The sequence below is a fragment of the Alternaria ethzedia genome (genome assembly GCF_023757985.1).
Source record: "Alternaria ethzedia strain BMP 0044 chromosome Unknown scaffold_8, whole genome shotgun sequence".
Lineage (NCBI taxonomy): Eukaryota > Fungi > Ascomycota > Dothideomycetes > Pleosporales > Pleosporaceae > Alternaria > Alternaria ethzedia.
Genome location: NW_026056201.1, coordinates 235,941 through 257,348, shown reverse-complemented (window position 1 = coordinate 257,348; position 21,408 = coordinate 235,941). Strand labels below are relative to the sequence as shown.

The 21,408-nt window shown below is 52.6% G+C and overlaps 8 protein-coding genes across 8 annotated transcripts; 2 read left to right on the top strand and 6 right to left on the bottom strand.

The window, feature by feature from the left end:
* Nucleotides 1–1,748: 1,748 nt before the first annotated feature.
* J4E87_004303 (uncharacterized protein) lies at nucleotides 1,749–2,744 on the bottom strand (the record flags this gene model as incomplete). Its single annotated transcript, XM_049375925.1, has 1 exon — nucleotides 1,749–2,744. The coding sequence occupies one exon, from the start codon at nucleotides 2,742–2,744 to the stop codon at nucleotides 1,749–1,751; it is 996 nt and encodes a 331-aa protein (XP_049234134.1).
* Nucleotides 2,745–3,322: 578 nt separating this feature from the next.
* J4E87_004302 (uncharacterized protein) lies at nucleotides 3,323–4,522 on the bottom strand (the record flags this gene model as incomplete). Its single annotated transcript, XM_049375924.1, has 1 exon — nucleotides 3,323–4,522. The coding sequence occupies one exon, from the start codon at nucleotides 4,520–4,522 to the stop codon at nucleotides 3,323–3,325; it is 1,200 nt and encodes a 399-aa protein (XP_049234133.1).
* Nucleotides 4,523–6,614: 2,092 nt separating this feature from the next.
* On the top strand, nucleotides 6,615–8,066 carry J4E87_004301 (uncharacterized protein; the record flags this gene model as incomplete). The annotated part of the gene is given in 4 exon segments (XM_049375923.1): nucleotides 6,615–6,667; nucleotides 6,680–7,555; nucleotides 7,606–7,763; nucleotides 7,813–8,066. 4 exon segments carry the CDS (start codon nucleotides 6,615–6,617, stop codon nucleotides 8,064–8,066), a joined length of 1,341 nt encoding a protein of 446 aa, XP_049234132.1.
* Nucleotides 8,067–8,270: 204 nt separating this feature from the next.
* On the bottom strand, nucleotides 8,271–9,706 carry J4E87_004300 (uncharacterized protein; the record flags this gene model as incomplete). The annotated part of the gene is made up of 2 exons (XM_049375922.1): nucleotides 8,271–8,662; nucleotides 8,725–9,706. 2 exons carry the CDS (start codon nucleotides 9,704–9,706, stop codon nucleotides 8,271–8,273), a joined length of 1,374 nt encoding a protein of 457 aa, XP_049234131.1.
* A 1,046-nt stretch (nucleotides 9,707–10,752) lies between these two features.
* Nucleotides 10,753–12,687, bottom strand: J4E87_004299 (uncharacterized protein; the record flags this gene model as incomplete). The annotated part of the gene is made up of 2 exons (XM_049375921.1): nucleotides 10,753–12,108; nucleotides 12,301–12,687. 2 exons carry the CDS (start codon nucleotides 12,685–12,687, stop codon nucleotides 10,753–10,755), a joined length of 1,743 nt encoding a protein of 580 aa, XP_049234130.1.
* Nucleotides 12,688–15,159: 2,472 nt separating this feature from the next.
* SNU13_1 (RNA binding protein snu13) lies at nucleotides 15,160–15,589 on the bottom strand (the record flags this gene model as incomplete). The annotated part of the gene is made up of 2 exons (XM_049375920.1): nucleotides 15,160–15,449; nucleotides 15,499–15,589. The coding sequence occupies 2 exons, from the start codon at nucleotides 15,587–15,589 to the stop codon at nucleotides 15,160–15,162; spliced, it is 381 nt and encodes a 126-aa protein (XP_049234129.1).
* Nucleotides 15,590–16,360: 771 nt separating this feature from the next.
* VMA3 (H(+)-transporting V0 sector ATPase subunit c) lies at nucleotides 16,361–16,905 on the top strand (the record flags this gene model as incomplete). Its single annotated transcript, XM_049375919.1, has 3 exons — nucleotides 16,361–16,475; nucleotides 16,536–16,796; nucleotides 16,844–16,905. 3 exons carry the CDS (start codon nucleotides 16,361–16,363, stop codon nucleotides 16,903–16,905), a joined length of 438 nt encoding a protein of 145 aa, XP_049234128.1.
* Nucleotides 16,906–19,233: 2,328 nt separating this feature from the next.
* J4E87_004296 (uncharacterized protein) lies at nucleotides 19,234–19,815 on the bottom strand (the record flags this gene model as incomplete). The annotated part of the gene is made up of 1 exon (XM_049375918.1): nucleotides 19,234–19,815. The coding sequence occupies one exon, from the start codon at nucleotides 19,813–19,815 to the stop codon at nucleotides 19,234–19,236; it is 582 nt and encodes a 193-aa protein (XP_049234127.1).
* Between the last annotated feature and the right edge of the window lie 1,593 nt (nucleotides 19,816–21,408).

The following is a 21,408-nucleotide window of genomic DNA, read 5'->3' as shown; positions in this document are numbered from 1 at the left end:
GACAACGCTTCCTCCCTGCCCGGGCCCACCACCAAACCGACCTCTTCCCCCGCTACCCTCATAACGCACAACACACACTTGAGCGGCAAAGGGACTGAGTGCGACATCGACACCCTCTTTTTTGTCGAGTCGATAGGCAGCAGGAGAGCAGAATACCCAACACATGTACGATTACGAACACCGATACGATTATGATACCGAAGTCGCTACTTCAACTTGGAAGGAATCGCGCGATGGGATGGGAGATGGTTTCGATTCTGCCGACTTGTCAGAGTCGACAAAACTCGTTGTACGAGATTCTATTCTACGGAGAGCATTTTGAGGAGAAGGGACGGGTATGGTAGTAGCTTAGACAGCGAAAACAGCCCGGTTCAATTCAATGATGAAGATTCATTCACTACAACATACACTTTGCGCAACCACTATGTGTGATGATACGAATCCAGCATGTGACGAATCTGTCCACTGGCACTACGATAACGCAGAGCGACGAGCCACTCACGATATTTGCATCATGTAGTCATCCCATACACGATGCAAGTTCCAATGGTACCCCCTACGATCATTGGAGACTATCTCGCACCAGGTGATCGCATCATACAATGATCAAGGCGTCGATTGATCATGATATGCATACTGCTTCTTTGTGACAACTTCGCATTCAATGCGTATCAAGTGACTCCCAATAGAGCCTTGCTTCCTACCCCTACCCTGTCAGATCCCCAGGCGCACATGCCACATGTGCGATGATCTACTCCAGTATGCCGTGCAGCCTCGCCCCACCCCTATCCCCAGCTTATCAGATCTTCTCCAGGGCTAGCTCACCGATACAGCCGATCAGCATTACACAAAACCTCCTGCAGACCGGGACGTGTATCTTGGTATACTACGGCTATCCAGCTGGAGTAATATTAACCGACGGAAGCATGTAGCCTACAAACGAAGGAAGCTGGGGGAGAAAGAAGGAATGTGAGAAGTGATCACATGCGGATGTTACTGTTTCCCATTTCGAACACCATGGCAATTCTCCTAGCTGGCTCTTAGTTTCCGTCTTCACCGATGGGAGTGAGCGATCTAGGAGCGAAGGAAGAGAAGAAGTAATGCTGAAAGTGATCACATGCGGATTTTGCTAGTACTGTTTCATCTACTACTCCAACTACCTTCACCAATTGAAGCATGCAGGGGAAAAGGAATGTTCAATTTGTTCATATGCAGATGTTACTATTCCCGTTTCAATCATGATGCCGAAAGCGGCATGTTCATCGGCAGAACCAGGCAGTCTACCAACGAAGAACGAGAAATGTCGCCTCCCCCACCGCTCCTCCCCCGCCCAGTCAAAGAAGCAAACCTGAGAAAGCGCATGCAGATGGTACTATTCCTATTCCAGCCTATCATACTAACTGTCTTGACTTCGTCTTACCTTCCCCATGTTCACCGGTGGAAACATGCAGTCTAAGCAGGGACGAGAAGAAGGAATGGTCAAAGCGGTCACATGCAAATGTCGTGATTCCCATGTCGATCATCTACCATACCCAGAGCACGTTTCAGTGCGCTTACGCAGATGATGCTGTTCCCACTTGATCAACCACACCAATTACCCCAGCCTTGACTTGCTTTCTCATGTCCACCGGTGGAAGCAAGCGGCCTATGAACGAAGGATGGAAAGAAGGAACATCCAATTGATCATCTGCAGATCTATGTATGCCACTACTTCCATCTACCACTCCTTGCCTGACCCAAACACACATCTACTTGCCCCCTGGAAACGTGAGACCGTTATCATGTCTCACCTTCTCCATAACCGCCAACGTATCCCTACTATGCCTCTCCAACTTTGCCAATGCCTCCTCATCCTTTTCCTCAATACATCTCGCAAACTCCCTCGCCTCCTCCACCAAATTAAGCTTCTCGGGCTCCTTCACACCCGGCACATCCTCCCTCGTCTTCTTCTTCGGGTCCCAGAAGGTGATTTTGTCGATATCCGTAATGGTAGGTACGATCAACGTGCCCTTCTCTCCGTAAATCTCAGACGGGGCGTCGGAGTTGTAGATCTTGCTGTGGCAGAGATGCACTGTGAAAGTGGGGTAACTGAGGATGAGACGGCCGCCGCCGTCAGCGCCTGTGACGATCTTCACGGGGAAATATTGCGATGAGGTGGGTGCACCGAAGAGGTCGATGGCGGCTGCGACGCAGTATACGCCCAAGTCTACGAGCGCACCACCGCCCATCTCGAGATTAAAGATGTTGGGGACCTCGCCTTGAAGTACTTTCTCGTAGCGGCTGCTGTACTGCGCAAAGGTTATGGATGCGCCGTAGAGTGGGCCCAGGTCTGAGATCTTGGATTTCAGCAGCTTGAAGTTTGCTTCTTGGATGTGGCGGAAGGCTTCGACTAGGACAACCTTCTTCGACTTTGCTAGTGCAAAGAGCTCGTCGAGTTCGGCGACGGTGCTGCAGGATGGCTTCTCGAGGATGACATTCTTGCCGGCGTTGAGTAGCTGCTTGGCTTGCTCGTAGTGTAGGATGTTGGGGCTGGCGATGTAGACCGTGTCGATCTTATCTTGGGCAAATGCATTCAGGTCGGTGAATGTGGTGATTTGCTTGTCGGAGTATTTGGATGCGAATTCTTTCGCGGTCTCTTCTTTGCGCGAGTAGACGGCGGAGAGGTTGTATTTGCCTGTTGCGTGTGCAGCTTCCACGAAGGAGTGCGTGATCCAATTGGTTCCGATGATTCCGAGATTGATCATGTTGGCGGTGTTTGTTTGACAGATGATTTGGGTCTTCGTTTTGAGAAGGAGCTGACCTGGTATAAATACGTCGTTCGCGTCGAGGGGCAGTCGCGTTCAACCCCACTAGGAAGCTTCAGCTCCAGCTGCCAGTGTGATGTCATTGGCCGACTGCTCCGACTGCCCAAAGCGGCAGTAGTTGGCAAAACTAGACACTAGGGGCAAAGGTCAACGGATGAGTAAACAGTAGGCTTGATCAAATTGGTATTGTATTGCAGGTTACTAAATGCAGTCATACTATAGGATAGCCTCAGTGCTGTTGCGCAAAACTAGAGTTCCTGAAGAGGGTATCATGCTGCGACCATGTGTCGTGTCGTTGAAATGTATCATACCATATGCGTGAAAGAGAGGTGCATCTTCGTTCCATCCCGGCATTGGTCCAAGCCGTGTTGGATGACGATCATAATATGAGAAGGAAAAAGTGCAGGACCAACCGTACGCCGAAATCAAACCCCAAAACTCCGTACGCTCAAAGTCGCATACTTGAAAATGCAATGACGCTGACAGTACTGAAAAGGAAGTACTCATGTGTCGTTTATTCAGTCCTCCCATATAGTGTCGAGGTCCAGGTCGACGCGTCGCTCAGCTCCGCAGACACTCCATCTCTTCCGTGAGTCGCGCTTGCCGAAGCCGAGACTGCGCCCACGGCTTTCAGGCACGTCTAGGCTGGACCTCCTGGCATCTCCGCCGTCTTCACGGTCCGCCGCAGCCTTGAGCCGCCGCAGGCGATCAGCCTCTATGGCTTCTTCTTCTGCGTCTGGGCTGTCTTCGATGGTCTCGAGAGACGAGATGGAAGGGCTGCGGGAGCGCATCGAGGTCGGGGTGGATGGCACGGACGAAGAGGCATGGGACATGGGGTAGTTCTCGTTGAACCTGGAAGGTGCGAGGAGCGGTGAGGAGGCAGTGGAGGTGGGCGTGCTGACAGAGGGCGTGCTCGTGGGTGGTGCGCCAAAGGGTACAGTGACCTGGTAGAGCGGTGAAGCTGGTCGGCGTCGCCGGGAGAGCGAGCCTGTGCTGCTGTGGAGGCTCGACACGGTGGTGCCAACGCGCGGCGTGAGTTCCAGTTCGGCGTCTTCTGATATGTCGCACACGCTCGGTACGCCCTCAAAAGAGCCGATGGAGGCTGGACGAATACCCGAGCCGTACCGCTCCATGGTTCCTACTGAGTGCGGCCGTGGCTCCAGTGCCCGTGGGCTGCGGGTCCGCTTGGGGGAGCGCAGAGGAGAAGCCGGGCGGGCGAGCGGCATCGGGGCAGGCGAGAGCATCAGATTGCCAGAGGGTTGCATGACTGTAGGCAACGAATGGGCCCGTGTCATAGGCGGCGCATTCGGCAACGCAGACCCGCTCTGGGAGCGGAGGTGAGAGCGCGAGTAGGGCGAGCGGTTCCGTGGCCGGGTGGTGAGTGCTGCCAGAGACGTGAGCGTGTCAGGCTGGGGGTCTGTCTGGGAGCGTGGTGTAGAGGGCCGACGCGAGGTCATGCTGTCGTCGGACGCGTTGCTGAGCTGGCGGGCGAGCGTGTTGCTTTCTCCCATGGCGGCGGCAGAGGGCGGGCTTGGGCGTGAGCAGGATGCGTCTTCTGCAGCGGGCTTTGTAGGAGCCGGTGCCTTCTTCGGGCTCTTGAGAGGTATCGGGCCTGTATGGGCGCTCGCGGTGGGCATGGACTTCAGGCGTTGGACAAGATCGTCGTGCTGCAGATCCTCATTCACACTCAGCGGCGGCGAGAGATTTGAGGCAGTCATGGCGGCGGGCAGCGAGTATACATAGTCTGCGCTCACGCCTAGAGAGTATGGACTGGAGAGGCCGAGGTGGAACTAGGGAGCGCAGGGGAATAGCGTGGTGCCCGTGTTGCTCTGGGCGGTGGACGCACGCTGGACCTTGCAGCGTTTCAGCCGCCGGAAACTGACTTTGAGCGCGCGCTGACTGGCTGGCGGCGGCCAAGGTGTGCAGCGACAAATAAGAGCGACAGATAGTGTGCGAGGACGACTCTGTTGGAGCCCGGAGAGTCAGAGCAGTGCACGAGGACCGTCACGATGCTGCTGCCCTGCGACGACAGAGGAGGGAGGGGCCGCGACGTTGGTAGTAACTTGGTACCTGCCGCCGAGATTGCCGCTATCGATCTGGGGCAGTCGCGACCGCCTCCATAGGCAAGGGCTCCCAACAATGCCGCCACCCTGCCATGCAAACAATACAATGTCCTCTGTTTGCTGCACAGCCGCCCCATAGACACTCCCTACACATTAAACTGTCATCACCACGCCCGGCATCCTCGCTCGCCACACCTCTCCAGCCGCCATGTTCCCTGATCAGCGCCGGACAGGACTCTAACGGACCCTGAAATTGCCTGCAGCTAACTAGCGCAACGTCTCCACCGCTCAAGACGACAGGCACAATCCAATCACGGCCGGTTCTCGCAAATTAAGACGCTACCCAGGACCGAATTGGGACCTCGCTGCTAAATGTGGATGCCTCAGGCTTTAATCCACGACGGCGTGGTTATTTATGCCTCTTCCCCACATAATCTCTCGCCCACGCCCGTGTATTGCCTGCATTAACTTCACCACCATTGTCTATGCTGCGCAGGGGGTTTTGATTATCGATAATGAATGCGCGATCTTAACGCTAGCGATAAGTTGCCTTTCTGTACGTACTCAACCTTTTCGTCCATACGGCAAAACTTCTCTGTAACGGCAGTGGACTTCCGAAGGGAACAAAGCCATAAGCACGCACTGACTCGCTACCTGGGTTCTGATGAGACAAACTGCTGCTCTTAGCCAAAGCTCTCTCCTATCCGAACTTATAGTTTGACAACCAGGAGATGAGGTGTCTAACAGAATGAGCAGGTGATAGCTGCCACAGGCGGAAGCCCAACAATTCCCACCATGTAGTCCACAATGATCCCGTTAGCCGACCCACAAAATGCACCACACTTCGAGTCACATTGCGTACTCCACGAAAGCTTACTTTGAATCGCAGCGAGCTCGGGGCGTCCTTCCGGTTCGACCGTCAGCAATATCTTGCTCGTCTGGGGATAAGCGTAGACAACATACTCGAACTCGTAGTCTTGTAGAACGCAACCTTCATCCATTTGACCTCAGTTGCCTCCATAGTAGGGTCCCGTCTTGGTTGTCTTGGATCGCTCCACGGCCTTGGTCAACGCACCCGTGACGACAGATGAGAAAGGCTGCACGTTGTCTGGATTGCCGAATGTGAATACAAAAGAGATGCTGCAGTCATTTCCGATCGTGTGAGCCTCGGGCTTGTACAAATTGATGACGATGTTGAATGATTCATCAGTAGGCAGCTGGAAGTTGGAGAAATTATTGCGGGCCGTGCTGTGGTTGTACGGAGACGCGCTAAGATCGCTGAGGGAGCAATTTGTGACGATGGCCCGTAGGACGGCCCAAACGATGAGGAGTCACCCGTGACTTCCTCAATTCAACGACACAAACGATGCCAAACAGTCGCTTCAAGGGAGGAAATCAGAGGGCGAACGTGGGGGCAACTCGCTCACCGTTGCGAACACGACACTATAAAGCCTATCACGATCATCCTCATCACAAAGGGTTAGTTGTACCGCTAAAGAAGTCTGACAATGAGCGAAGTGATGCCTTCACGTCCTGTTGACAGAAGTTACAAGGTGGAATTCAGTGGTATAACTATCGCCCGACGTGCTAATGCAGTGCAGCACGCTATCGCCATTCTTCACAGCCGACGACGCCCAGTGAGACCGAGTATCAGTGCTGCAAGCGAACCACCGAATACTGGCCGTGTCACTGATAGGAAAGGGAAATCTGAACTGAAGGGTACACCGAGTATAGTCGGAATGAAACAATGGCTACAGCAGATCGGTCACTCGGTATGTCTCGTAAGCAGTCTCTGGAGCTGTACTGACAAAGAAAGACTGCCGAAATTGACGACCTCAACATCATTCACGTCGCCGGCACCAAGGGCAAAGGCAGCACCTGCGCATTCATCGAATCTTTTCTCCGGGCTTACGGAGAAAGAACCGGATGGCCAGCCAAGACAGGTCTATACACTTCACCACATCTCATCTACCCTGAGGAGAGGATTCGTATCAACTTCAAACCCATCAATAGAGACCTCTTCGCAATGTACTTCTTTGAAGTGTGGGGTATCCTGTCTCAAGAGCCTGAGAGGTTACCTCGCTATCTCCAGCTCCTCGCCTTAGTATCGTTCCACGCGTTTATCAAAGAAGGCGTAGAGGCAGCAGTACTCGAGACTCACCACGGAGGCGAATATGATGCTACGAACGTGATAGAACATCCTGTCGCAACCGTGATAACCGCCCTTGGCATGGACCACGTCCAGCAGTTAGGACCCACTATCGAAGACATCGCCTGGCATAAATCAGGAATCTTCAAGCGCGGGGCCTATGCTTTCTCGTCCCCCCAGGAACCCTCCGCTGCTGATATTCTCCGGAATCGCGCATCGGAGAAAGGCATCAACATCCACTCTATCGGAAACGATCCGGACCTTCCAATAGACATGCCGCAGTTGAAGCCAGATGTTCAGCGTACGAATTGTTCGGTTGCGCTTGCTGCTGTACGCTGTTTTCTCGGATATAGAGCTCCCAAAGACCTTCCGTTATTATCAGATGTGGATGTTTCGCAGGCTATAAGCCAATTCTCATGGCCTGGGCGCTTTCAAATCATTGTCGATGGGGTGTTAAGCTGGTTTCTGGACGGTGCGCACAACGAGATGAGCGTTAGCAAAGCAGCGGAATGGTTCATCGAGAACTCCCAGGGAGAGAAGTGCGTGACCAGCCGGGCCACATATCCCCGCTAATCACTGACGCTATTAGTGCATCTCCCGTACGCATCTTGGTCTTCAGCCAAATATCGAAACAAAGAGATGCGAAACTAGTCCTCGAACGACTGGCCGCTGCCCTCAGCCCTATTCACATCGATCATGTCATCTTCACTCTTTACGATCCACAGCAGGACTTGGACTCTCCAGCAGGTAAATTCCTCTTTGTGCTTATAAAGCTCGCCCGCTAACTGCGACACAGCTGTGGTTGATGAGTCGGAAGATGCTTTGCAACAGGCGTTCGGCGAGATATGGTCGAGATACCACCAGGATAGCCGCATAGTTTACGAACTAAGCGTAGAGAAGGCTTTGGATGCTGCTAGAGAGCTAGGGACGGAAGCTGGTGGCATGCAGACTCTCATCACTGGAAGCCAACATCTAGTCGGTAGCGCACTATTCTCGATAAACAGATGTGCGTCAACGAGAGACCGTCAATCCTCTCAACGCTCACCGTAATCGGGCGAACAGTGCACTGAAACAATTTGGAACGGAACCAGGTGTTGCTAGGAATTCGCTCTCTTAACATTGATAAAAGGCTCTACAGCTACTAAGCTGCGAGAAACTAGCGAGCGATCCTACAAATGAGTCTTACCGCTAGCTACAGAAGATACCACAACCATGTACACCCACTTTCATCCTCATACAGCTCATAGCCTACCACTAGAAGTGGTTAGGACCAAGCGGAACACCCAAAGCGTTCAAAAGAACCATGACAAGCGAAATACCAAGCTTTCCAGGCGAGCCAGCATCCAGAAGATCCAAGAACTCGTTGCGGATGCTGCAGCCCGAGATGGGAACACCGTTGAACCTGTCGGTGAGGTAGTTGAGGACATCACCGGTGCTAGTGGCAGCCTGGGTGAAGTGCTCGCCGAAAGAGTCTCGGACGTATGTGATGGAAACGCCCGCCTTGCAGAACTGGTCTACGAGCGCATCAGTGTCAGCGATTGGCGAGATCTCATCCTTCACGGCCTTGTATACGAAGATCGGCATGGATGGAGTGCCGTGAAGACCCATGGTCGCTCCAGTCCTGATGGTGTTTTCCGCGATAGGGTCTGTGAAGATTTGTAAGTCAGTGTCATCGTCAGGATTAATGTTTCTCACGGGGGGTACATACCATCGAAGATCGCCTGTCCTTGCTTGAAGTACGTGAAGATATCCTGTCCCGCGTACGTCTTCACGTCGGCGTAGAAGCACTGGCGACCAGCTTGGTTGAAAGCATCAGCCTTCTCTGGCTTGAGGCTGTCTTGGACATACTTTCCGAAATCAGGATACGCGTTTCCCAAGCCCAAGAAGCCGGCAGCACTGAGACCAGCGAAGAGTCCCTTGTTGATGGTGTTGAAAACATTTTCGACATTGGGAGTCACACCGCCGATGGCCATGCCAACAAAGGGGATCTCTGGGGCATAGTTGGCTTGGAGTTCGGCGGCCCATTCGGAAGCCAAAGCGCCTCCACTATATCCCCACATCTGGACCTTTGCAGAAGAGTCGACGCCGGTGGTGGCGCCGGAAGCGAGCGCCGCACGAATGCCATCGAGAGTTGCGTAACCTGCTTGAAATCCAGCGACGAAAGTGGACTTGGGTCCCTCCCAGTCTGGCGAGTTGACAATCCAGCCTTGGTTGAGCGAGGCAGCAATGAGGGCGGCTTCAATGCCTCCGGTTCCGGCATATGTGGTGTTGGACTTGGTTTGAAGAGTGTAAGACGGTGCGCAGTTGATCTCACCACCGCTGTCTTCAGCGACCTGGTAAGAGAGCAGCTTCTTTGAATCCGCGTTCTTTGGCACCATCACCGTAGTGACTGTGGCCACCGGGTTTCCGAGCGAGTCAGTGGTCCTGTAGAGCAGTTGCCAGGCACCCTTCAAGTTGAGAGGAATGGTTTGAAACAGCGAGAGGGCGCTGGGTACTGGTCGGCTTCTCAAGATAGCACCAGGTTTTGCAGACTCGAAGCCAGCAGGCGGTGTATAGAATGGATCATCAGAGGGAGGGATGGGAGCGCTGCCTCCAGCTCCAAGGAGTGAACCAAGTAGACCAGGTCTGGGAGCGGCAGCAGTGAGTCCGACGAGCGCAAAAAGCGCGGCCTTGATGGCAGAAGTCCTCATGTTGGAGTGAATGGGATGCGATGCGTGAGAGAATGTGATGATAGCGATGTCTTAATGTGCGCAAGAACATTCCCCTTATATGTCCATCTCTCCCCTTCCTGTTCAAACACCTAAACAACAACCTCTGGCCTTAGGTGTCAAATTCCGTTCATGTCGTCACATGAGCATCTCGAAAGCTACACGAGCATGGTCGACTAACGACTGGCCGATTGGTTGCCTTCTATTTACGAGCCCGACTAAAGGCATGCCGATTGGTCGTGACGGCCAAATTCTACCATCGGACAGGTACGGCCATTCATACGCAAGCTCGGAGCCTCGGTGTCGAATTTAGCGCCCGCTGCGTCGGGTCCTATAGACGAATGCGAAAGCTTATTTTGATTGTCAGGAACCACGAAAGCTCCACTCTCGACTGCGTTCCTCTCTGAAATGAAGGCCATGAGTGGGTCTGGCCTGTTCGAGCCTTGGAAACATCCATGAATTCCGGCGAGAACGTCGGAAATACCAAGATACTAGCCAGAGCTTATGTCCGCCACCAATCGGTTGACAGCATGGGCAACGACATGTGAAATCGTGACTACGAAAGTCGAATTAGGTGACATGGAATCCGGGGAAGATCCCCACGGGGAACACGCTACCCCTGGGAAAAGATGGAGACGGTGGTGTTGAGCGGGGTAGGTGGTACCGAGATGTTTGACCAGCACGTCTTTCCAAGAACTAATGTGTTCAAAATCATACCATGCCCATATTACTCCGCAGCTCTTTGCGTCATTTGAGCGATCTAGCCCGACCTGAACGCCTATTCAAGAGCCACTCCGGAGAAATGCGAGAGAAACCATGTCGTGCCAATACTTCTCCGCAGTCTTGTGCATCATTTCAGCCATCTAGCCTGACCAGAACCACCCGACCTTCTTTTTCTCCTTTTGTCCGCTCTCGTTGTTTCTCCAGAGTGAGAAGTACGAACGTCACGTGGCATGGTTCAATGATCAGTCTCCTGCCCGCGCTGGGTTTGCATATTCTGAGAACCCCTAAAGGCTAGGTAGATCTCATCAATCGCCACGCAGAAAATGCTGAAGTGTCTTCTCCAGGGGCGCCACCACCCCTTCAAAGACTGCCTGTTGGAAAGCCTCATCGTCAAGACTGGATTCTTTTCGATTGAAATCGCATCGAATACATCGCCTGACCGCTTCCACGTAATGTGTGGGAGCATTGAACTCGATATCTTCATCAAGTAGTCTTTCAGCCGTGCACCACGTGACACCTGGCGTACCTGCGCAATCTTGGTCTTGGGGAATTTGCAGCTCTTCGATTGGGTTGCCATAGATAAGCTCGATGAGCACTAGACCGAGCGTGTAAAGTGTCTGGTTTCGTATGACTTTTGCGACTGCTCGTTGGGTGTCATGTGGCTGGATCGTGCATGCCGATGACAAATTGCGATAAACGAACGGATGATCGTAGAGTGCAGACAATGGTACACCTGGACGATGAATAAAATATACGTCGTTGTCACTCCAGTGCTCATCCAGCCACGGTGTCCTGTAGAGTTGGAGTACACTCGACGCCAAGTCTACTGCAATTCGAAGCTTATCCTGGAGTCTCAGTGGCCGCCCGATATTAGTGTGCTTGGTAAGCACTTGCCGCAATGAGTACGCTACCCATTTTTGCTGATCAGAGCCGCTCGACGCCTCCAGTGGATAGATTCCGTGTTTTCGCTTGTCATCGTCGATCAAGTAGCCAATACATAGGTTGTGTTTTGCATCGCCAAGCGCTCCGACTGCTTTACACAAGTCTTCTATATGCGTTGGTGTGGAACTCATACCAGATGTACTTGAGTTTTCGACAAGCGTGATGGTGCTGCTGCTGCTCGATCGAGACTCAGTCTGCATGAATCTGACCGTTTTCGGGAGCTTGGGCGAAGTGAGAGCTCTATGCATGTATGGCGGGGGTGGCTTTTTGTCGGGCTGGTCGGCGATGTACCGGATGTCCGCTTCAGTCCATTTCCAATAGTTGCATGATATCGGTTGCGGTGACGCCGTCACAGTTTCGTTTGTGAATACCACACGAAATGGCGTATGATCCAGCGCATCATATCCTTGCTGCAGTTTCTGATTTCGACTTTCCAATCGCAATTTGACTGCATGACCGCTGCAACCGCATCGCAGACCCGACTTTAGAGTTTCGTACAAGGAGCGTGCATACTCTTGTAAGACACGAAAGTTGGGACACTGGTTTGATTTGGATTTTGTGCGCGACGGTTCCAGTTCGAGAGACTGCTTGGTGAGGCTGGACAGATACTGGTTGTGCGTTGTCAGATCGTTGAGTTGTTCTATGTATTCCGATTTGCTGAGCCCAAACTTCAGTCTGTTGAACTCTTTCTTGAACAGCTTGAGGTCTGAGAAAGGAGGCTAATCCAAGTCAGTTCGTGTTCTTCGTGAATAGCACATTGCTGAGGCGGACTGACGACTGGGCCAGTAAACAAACGGCGAAGAAGTGGATCAAGTCGGTTCGGACGCATTTGCTTTGTAGTCTGTGCGTCGACAAGAACGCAATGCCATAGTCGCCGCACTAGGTATGAGAAAAGAGGAATAATGACTTACCTTGCCGTCAGGTGCCAGCGCTAGTTTGTCCATAATCTTTTGTAGCGCTCCTGCCATTCCCTGCACATTGGCCAAGTACACCTCATACGCGCCGCGTAACCTATCTTTCAAACACTGTTCGATGGACTCGTCTTGCCACTCTTCACCGCCTACATTCGCCAACATTCCTGCCATTCTATCAATCCTGACGATTCCTGTAAGGAGATGCTCAAGGGTGTTGACAAATGTGGCCTTCTCCGAGTTGATTCGAAGTAACAAGAATCTCACTTCGGATTTGAAGTGCCAGAATCGTTTGGCTGTGTTGACACCCTGCGCATAGTGCTCCAAGGCTGAGATGATAAGCGGCAACGCTCCAAGCACAATGCCAGCGACCTCGAGGCCCGACATTGTGGTGAGCAAGCAACTCGCGCGATAAGTCCAACGGAAGCGAAAGGGTTTGTGAAGCTGCTCAACTGTTTCTTGCTGATCCAGATCGATGTTGTCATTGACAGTGGAGGTCAGCTGTGCCGGTCCAAGTCTGCGCTGCACATGGGTGCCCGCAAACGTGGCCCCCACTTCCACGTTCGTCGTGCAGCAACATTATCCGGAAGCTCTCAGGCTGGACGCTTCTCAACGGAAACTATCGACTCTCTCATGATTTTCCTCTTCGCGTTATATCAAATCTATTCAGGACCGCTCTGATGCCTGACTTTTGATCTTTCGAGTACCGCGAAACATCCGCGGAACGTCACCCGCAGGGACCACACCCCACAGAGACCTTCGACGATCACAGTTGGCTGGTAGCAACTCCACACACTTCCGAACGATCATCCGGTTGTATGTCCTGGAATAGCCCTCGACTTATCCTTGACAATCGAGCATACGTGGAGTATCGCATCAGGTCGAAGCATCGAACATGGCGACCCAAGCAGCTGAAGTGCTCGTCGCAGCGGCATCTTCCCGTGAGGAAGTCACGAAACCCGACGATCTTTCTTTGTTAGCACTCAATGTCCACTACTGCCTAAGGGACTTCCAAGCAGTGTGCAACAAGCTTTCAAGCGCCCAATCAAGCATAAAGGCCAAGCTCCCGCTAGCTACCCTGAAAGATATCTTTGGTGGATTCAGGCTATGGTCGTCGAATGTAGGTGCGCATCGTACGGGAAGAGGCTCTCTCGGCTACAAGCTTCGTGAAGCATCTCACATACGTGACCAAGTTATTCAGCTTGTCCAGGGTATGAAGGCTGTCCTGAACGAGGTGTTGGAGATAGTGACGGGCCAGCGACCATCCTGGGAAGATATGTCTGATTCGGAGTCAGATACGGAGGAAGATAGTGCCAATGGCCTTCAAAAGCCGGATACAACGGAGCTTGCCCAACTTGCAGCTGAACTGAAAGAGACGAATGCCTGCCTCATGCGGCTGTCAGTCGCCATTCGAAATCCAGCTCCGCATGATCAATTCAAAGAATCCGCGCACATAGATACGGCTTATTACGAACCGTTCGACATCGCTCATGTCCGTGGAAAATTTCCCAAGGCGCCAGAGTATCTCACGGCCCGGCTAGGCAAAGCCATCTCGCGTCGCCGACAATACCTACGTTACCGCGATGATCACTCGAAGAAGTACAAGCAAGGCTTAACAAGAAGAGGCACGCTTCCAGACATGGGAGCGCATCGTGAAGTGGAGAGTACAGTAGCATCTTCCTTGCCACCAGCTGTGAAGGCTAGCGTCAATATTGCCGATCTTGAAGAGGAAGACGAATACGATGAAACGCAGTCTGTCACTTCTTATGCATCCTCCGGTCATGATCCGGAGAAGTTACGTCCACCGCCCTTGCCGATGGAAGGCCGTGGCGGCGAGCCTTTCGTATGCAAACTATGCTTCCGCTACACTGCAGTTCGACATGTCAAAGCCTGGCAGAAGCATGTCTACCGAGACCTGCAACCATATGTGAGTTGCTCATGACGTTCCAGTGTGACCGACTAACAACCCGCAGTTATGCACCGTGGAAGATTGTGAAATGCCCGACCGGACATACGAATCAAGACACGAGTGGTTCCGTCATGAAACTCAGATGCATCGAAAATGGTGGCAGTGCGTCGATGGTTGCGATAAGCCGTTCCAGTCTTCTTCTAGTCTCCGGGAACACATCGCGCATGAGCATCCGTCGCTTGCAACTGGAGATCGTGTTGGACAACTCGTTCGTAGCTGTGAGAGGCACCGTAGTATGACTGCCAAGGCAACCTGTGTGCTGTGTCTGGCTGAAGTCTCTTCGTTGACGATGTTGCGGCGTCACGTGGGCAAACACCTGGAAGAACTGTCGCTGTTTGCGGTGCCTGCACACGTCAGCGAAGACCAAGAGGATAACGAAGATCCGGAGAATAGTGATGAAGGAGGAGAGGCAGGTGGCAGTCAAGGGTCGCTCACAGACTCATCAACGAGCTCACCGGCGCTGAGTATCATTGAGTGTGGGGTTGATGGTTGTGAGACGACGTATAAAGGCTTGGGAAAAGCGCAATTTTTGGGCTTGCATCGTGCGCGCGAACACTACGGTCCGGTTTCGTTCTGTTGTGAAGACCATCTACGACAGTATATCAAGTCCGCTCTATGAGTGTGGCTCGAAGTGGTACCTAGACGTAGCATCAATGAGAAGATCGCGCACTCCAATAGCATAAAGGAATATATAGATGAGTATTTCAGATTTGGCAGAGTCGATGCCGACTTGCGCTCGGCATTTCATTCTCGGTCTACGTACAGAGACCATGGGCGTATTCCATCCCAGGCCCCTGCCATCTTGTCGCTACGTAAACCTTCCAGTATTGCGAAACCAGTTTCCAACTCTTGCATTCTCTCTTGCGCATGTAGCGATCGCATAGATCAGTCTAGATCTGGAGGCGCTCGACCTTGTCCTTGAGGGTGCGGATCTGGCCCATGAGGTCGGAAGCCTCGTTGGTCGTGATGCTAGCCGCGATGACGGGCCTGGCGACACCGCAGGCGCGGCCGAGAGCCATCTTGGAGGGGACGTAGACGTAGGGAACGTTCTTGTCCTCGCAGAGAAGAGGCAAGTGGAGGAGGATAGCGAGCGGGGAGGTGTCGGCCGCGAGGATGATCAACTCGCTGATACCACGGTTGAGGGTCTTCGTGGCCTCGTTGGCGCCCTTCTTAAGTTGGCCTATGCGAAATCAGTATTTGTCTCGCATGGAGTTCGCACAGCAACTTACGGTAGTGGGTAGCCTGTTGGACGAGGTCAAGGATCTCCTGGGAGAGAGCCTGGTCGGCTTGGGGCCAGGCGGCGCTGTTATCTTCGGCCATTTTGTTGGAGGTTGAGATGCGATGGGGTGGATGGTAGGGTTCACTGCTAAAGCTCGTCCGAAAGAGGATTCCTATAGGGTGTTAGTATGCGACGAGAGTGTAGGTATGCGACCGAAGCTCGTGTGAACGATAACAGTGTCGGTAGGCGACGAGTGTCAAATTCGAGACAGAGAGAGAGATAGCTATGCGACTTACACTGCTTGCTCGCCCGGGTTGAATTGTGGTGAAGGTTGTGGTAATTTGGAAGCTTGGGAAAATCAAAAAGTTCGTAGAGCTGCTAGGATTATTACTTGGCACACCTCACGTGTGGCGCTAGTGACGAACTAGGTATAGGGCAAACCCGAGCGACGTCCAGCTCTTCGCCAACCATCGTCACCACTCCTCGACATCACATCCGCCCCCGTCGCCGCATCCACGACTCCCGTCCATCTCAATAAAGATCTCGACACCCTTCTAGACGTCTCGTCGAATACATACATCACCGCAAAGATGGTCTCCGAACTTTGGTGAGTGAACACGGAGCTCCCTTGTTGAGCATGCAGATAGCTCCAGCTTGCCTCTCTGGAGATAAGCTGGGCATGCGACTGTTACATGAGCATCGGAGGAGCTTCTTCGTCATCACCTTATACGTACAATAGCTAACATAATGGATGCAGCCCCGTCTATGCTGTAAGTCCTCGGACCAACCTCCGCTTCGCCTCCCGACGCGACAGCACCGCGTCGACCCGTCCATCGTCATAGCTAATGAACAACTAGCCCTTCTTCGGCGCGATGGGCTGCACGTCAGCTATCGTGTTCGCCTGCTTTGGCGCGGCCTACGGAACCGCGAAGGCCGGTGTTGGTGTGTCAGCCATGGGTGTCCTCCGCCCTGACCTGATCGTCAAGAGTACGTGATGAACCGCTCGCCAGATGTCGCAATGTCCAGCACGCAACTAACACACTTCAGACATTATCCCCGTTGTCATGGCGGGTATTATTGGTATCTACGGTCTCGTCGTGTCCGTCCTGATTTCCAACGGTCTCTCGCAAGAGTCTTCGCTCTTCGCCAACTTCATCCAGCTCGGTGCCGGTCTCGCCGTCGGTCTGTCCGGTATGGCCGCTGGTTTCGCCATCGGTATTGTCGGTGATGCTGGTGTACGAGGAACTGCCCAACAGCCCAGGTTGTTCGTCGGAATGATCTTGATTCTCATTTTCGCCGAAGTTCTGGGTACGTCGCTCGAAACTCAACAAGAAGCTCGCACTAACATATGCCAGGTCTTTACGGACTCATTGTTGCCCTGCTCATGAACTCCAAGGCTAGCGACGCTCACTGCTAGACGATTACGCACGTTCGATTGCAGATACGACAATACAAAACTGCAACACTCAAGCAACGGCATCGATACGCAAAGTCGTTCAGCAATCTACGCATATGACGCGCAATACCCACATGCGCGGCATGTCTCACGTCTCCATGTATTATTCGAACGGACGGACAACGAGGGCTTCGAAGTTGGGAAGCGAGGTGGTAAATAATGGCATCGGTCGAGGTGCACTTGCGATCCATTTGACGGCGTGTATTTTAGGGTCTCATCAATTTCATTCTGCGCTTGTAAACGAAATGCATTGGTTTCATTTAGACATTCTGCGCCTTGATCTTGCTTATACTCTGACTGACGTGAGATAGCCGTGCGCAAGTTATCAAGTGATGCGATTACAACTCCATGCCACTCTCACGGCTGCAGGACGACCTTCGGATCATCGCGACCATACGGACGTCCCGGCGTTCCTGCTAGCTCTACTGGCTCCCTACATCCCATCTCTACGGCTGCATTCCCGCCATACAGTTCGCTGGGCGCCACCGAAGGATAGTGTTGCGCTTCCAGATTTTTCTCGTCGATAGCGCTGGGCGGCAGCTCCACGGTAGCAGCCTGCTCCTGGCGTCTTTTCTTCTTCAGCTTCCATGCTAACAGAGTAACGAGTACTACCAATATAGCTATCGATCCTGCACCGACGCCGATTCCTGCGCGCGCACCAACACTGAGCGCTTGCGACGTGGTCGAGTTGTCTGATCTTGAGGAGGCTGGATCTGCGCTGTTGCTTGGTGATGAGTGTGGGACGGGTGTTGATGTGCTCGCGTTCGATGATGCTGAAGCATTTGATGTCGGCGCGGATGTTGCGGATGTCAATGTCGATGACGAAGTCGAAGATTCAGTCTCGCCCACGGTCGCTGCCAGGGTAAACCGCTTCGTTTCATCACTACAACAGCTCGGATTCCCACAGCACCAACTATTCTCCCCACACTTCCTCACCGGCGCGTTCTCGTCCTGCCACTACAGCCCATCAGCACCACCCACGGTCCAGCATAGAGTACTTCACTCACCGTACTATTATTACAAACACTCCCCAAGCACTCCGCGCTCTGCCACGTCGGATCCGTACACCCATTTCGCCACCATAACTTCACGTTCGCATTCGTTCCATCGAAAGCTTCGTAATTTTGACACAGTCCGTTGCTTTCGCATACATCGTCTGCGACGTTTGTTTGGCCCGCGCCTTGATGATTGGTGCCGCAGCAGAAAGAGTCGCGGTCAGGGTCGCTGAGGCAGGGTTGGTAGGATATATCGGTTATTGGGCTGCCGTCGCGGTTGTAGCAGGTGCGGTTTGTGGATGCCATGGGTGCTCGCGGATGGTATTTAGGTTTGATTTGACGAGAAGAGAAGAGGCGGATGACGAGAAGAAAGGACTGAAGTGGTCGCAATAATGTGTATTCTTCATCCTTGCTGTGTTATGATGTATTCGTTGCTCTGCAAGGGGCTCAATCTCACGACTTACCCTCTCACTGGAGCGCAGCCACTGTGCATAACCGCCGGAAGTTTGGTCTCAGCATATGCGGCTCGCCATTGGATTGTTCGTCTGATCTTCAATTCTGTTTCCCTCCTATGCTCTCACGTTCCTGCTATGCGGCGTAGTGCTTGCTTGAAGTCCATGGGGCTCTTTTCATACTGAGATTTGCATTATAGTATCCGGGTGATCAAGCAAAGACTGGATCGTTAAGAAGCAAGATACAAGGTTTTGGTTACCCCAGCCATACTATTATCTTCTCGCGTCGCACTGTTCCTGCATCGATCCAAGTCCAATAGAGTGCACCCGCAGACGGTTGGGGCGGAAACCAAGAGCAGACTAGCGTGATTGACCAACATCACGAAGGGCTCCTCCTTGCTTTGCGCAGATCATCAACACACCATGATGTATTAACAGCAATGCGCCTACCAATCGATCTGTTGAGTGATGATGAATTAGGAGACTTCGAGTGCTGCTTGCGTCGTAGATGACCTTATGACGCTGGGTCGGGCTAGCTCCTTGGCGATCTTGTCTCCATCCCGCAGCTGCAGGAGTGTCCTCGCTATAACCATCGCCTTTCATCCCAGTACGACTCACCCACACCATCGCGCGCCCGCATGCAACGACACTCGCTTTAGAAGACACCGACTGGACAAGAATCACACGCGGAGCAAGGGCATCACACCATGGACGTCATATTCGTTGAGTTTTAACAGCTGCCAACTATGGGAATAAGAAGAAGACAGACTCCGCAAGCACCAGTAACAGCGGCTGGCCCGTGCCGCACATTTCACAAGGCCAGATTCGCACATTGTCGACACTCAGAGGCCTGTAGCTTGTAGCCCATACTCTAGCTCGGGGTACTCCTTCTTCAGATACCGGACCATTTCATCATCATGATACTTCCAATTCGATCCTTCGGGCGGTACAAACCCTTCAATCAGCGCCATTCGTGGTGACTCGAGGCCCAGATGCAGACCGGCGAATATCTGGCCCAGTCGCTGAGGTTGTTGAGCTGTCGGTAGGCGATATAAAGACACTATCGTAAGATTTCTGAAAAAGATATCGAGCTGATAGGCGATGCCACGAGGAAGGATATACTGGTGTCTTAGTGAGGGCGCACTGACGATAGAGACATCGACGTAGTAGTGGCTGAACAAGCCGCGGTCCAACGCGCCGTACATGGTTAGCCTGAACGTAGCAGACTCGACCAGGTAATTGGGATACGGCGGTACGGAATGTAGTCCAGAAGTGTTGAGTGCGATGACCCAGCTACTGGTATCTCCGACACGACGCTGGGAGAGCAGGGTGTTCCTTTCTTTCTCATCTAAGGCGTCTTGACGTTTCAGAGGGAACACGTCGAGGCCTAACGATTCTGTGTCGACCCATTCGGAAGTGGTCATTTTTGTGGGGTGTCGTAAAAGATAACCCCTCTTGTCTATGAATGTCTCATGTGGAAAGACAGAATAGGCGCGATCCCAGGTGATAAGGTTGCTCAGAGAGGTCGATGAGGGCAGTAGCGCTTCGAGAACCGGAGTCATCGCTGTTTCCACGATGTTGACTTCGCTACACTTTCCATCGGAATTGACTCGACTCATTGTTATTCGAAGCTTCTGGGAGGGGTTAGCGAGACACGCGTGGAACATACGAATTAGCTGAGCTCATTCGAACTTACTGAAAGCTCTTTGTCCTCGGGCGTGGGAGTATCGAGACGTTCATAACCATCTTTTTCAAGGAAGGTGCGTAATGCATCAGCATTGGGTCCTTTCTGAACAAGGAGGCTATAAAGCCCGTGTTTACCGCCAGTCTTCACGACCGGCTTTCTCGCCATGAACTCGTACGCGAAATTTCCTCCTATGAGGATATTATTTCGGGCTTGAAGAGCGCGGAACTCGACAGGAGAAGTGACGAAATGCTTCAACCGGTCGTTGATGTTGAATTGAGTGCGCTCCACCAGCTTAACCAAGTCCATGAACGGCTTTGTGGTCTTACTGAGCGAAACAATATCGGCCATGTCGAGTTGCGCGAGTATGGCATCCTGGACTGGAGCATATCGAGTCAATAAATCCACGATCGGAGGTGTTCTCTTCGGTTGCCACCATAACTTAACTAGCTTAAACAGACTCTTATCTCTTAGAGATACGACAGCCAGGGAAAAGATGAAGATAATCATGGGAGTCAAACAAGAAATGAAGGAGAACATATTGGCGACTTTCGACGTTGAGTTGCTCGTGGAGGAAGGTTGAGCGACAATTGGGGTAGAGTGTATATTGAGATGGTCAGGGGCTTCTATATACAGGAGGGGAGTCTGAGCAGGAGCTGTGGCCTACCAGGCGCAACAGTCTTGCCACTATATTCACTACGCAGCTCTTTTCTCCGACTCGAGAACCATCAATCCAAGAACAGGAGTGAAGGAGGGTGCTAACCGAGTATACAATGACGCGTTTTACCGTGAGCGACATCGCTACCAAGACAAACGCGATACTCCATCTACATGACCAAAGGCAAACGCAAACTGCGTCAAAGACGTCACAAGTACACTATCCCCTCATCTTCTCTCACCAAACACGAAGTCACGCTGGAAAGCAAGCGTCTCTCACCTCGGGATTAGCTCCACCCACAGGGATATAAAGTCGTCTCCCTCCGCACCCTCTCTCCTCTTTTCTCTTTTTTCTAACATTGACATTGAGGCAACTTCGGCAATATCCACACTCTACTATATCTTATTCGCTTCCTTCAATTCGAACCGACTTCTATATATCCTTTCCAACCTTGACTTACCAATTTCAACATCAACATCAACAAGATGTCCAGCCCACCAGGAAATCAGACCCCCAGGCGCGGCGGCGCTGCTTCGTCTGGTAGTCCCTACAACGCTCCTCGCCACGGTCGAATCCCCTCTCGCACTGGAATCGAGCCCCTGTCTCCTCCTCAAGCTCAGCAGTCAACCCTGCCAAACCATCGAGCTCCACCGACCGTCCACCATCTCCGAGAAG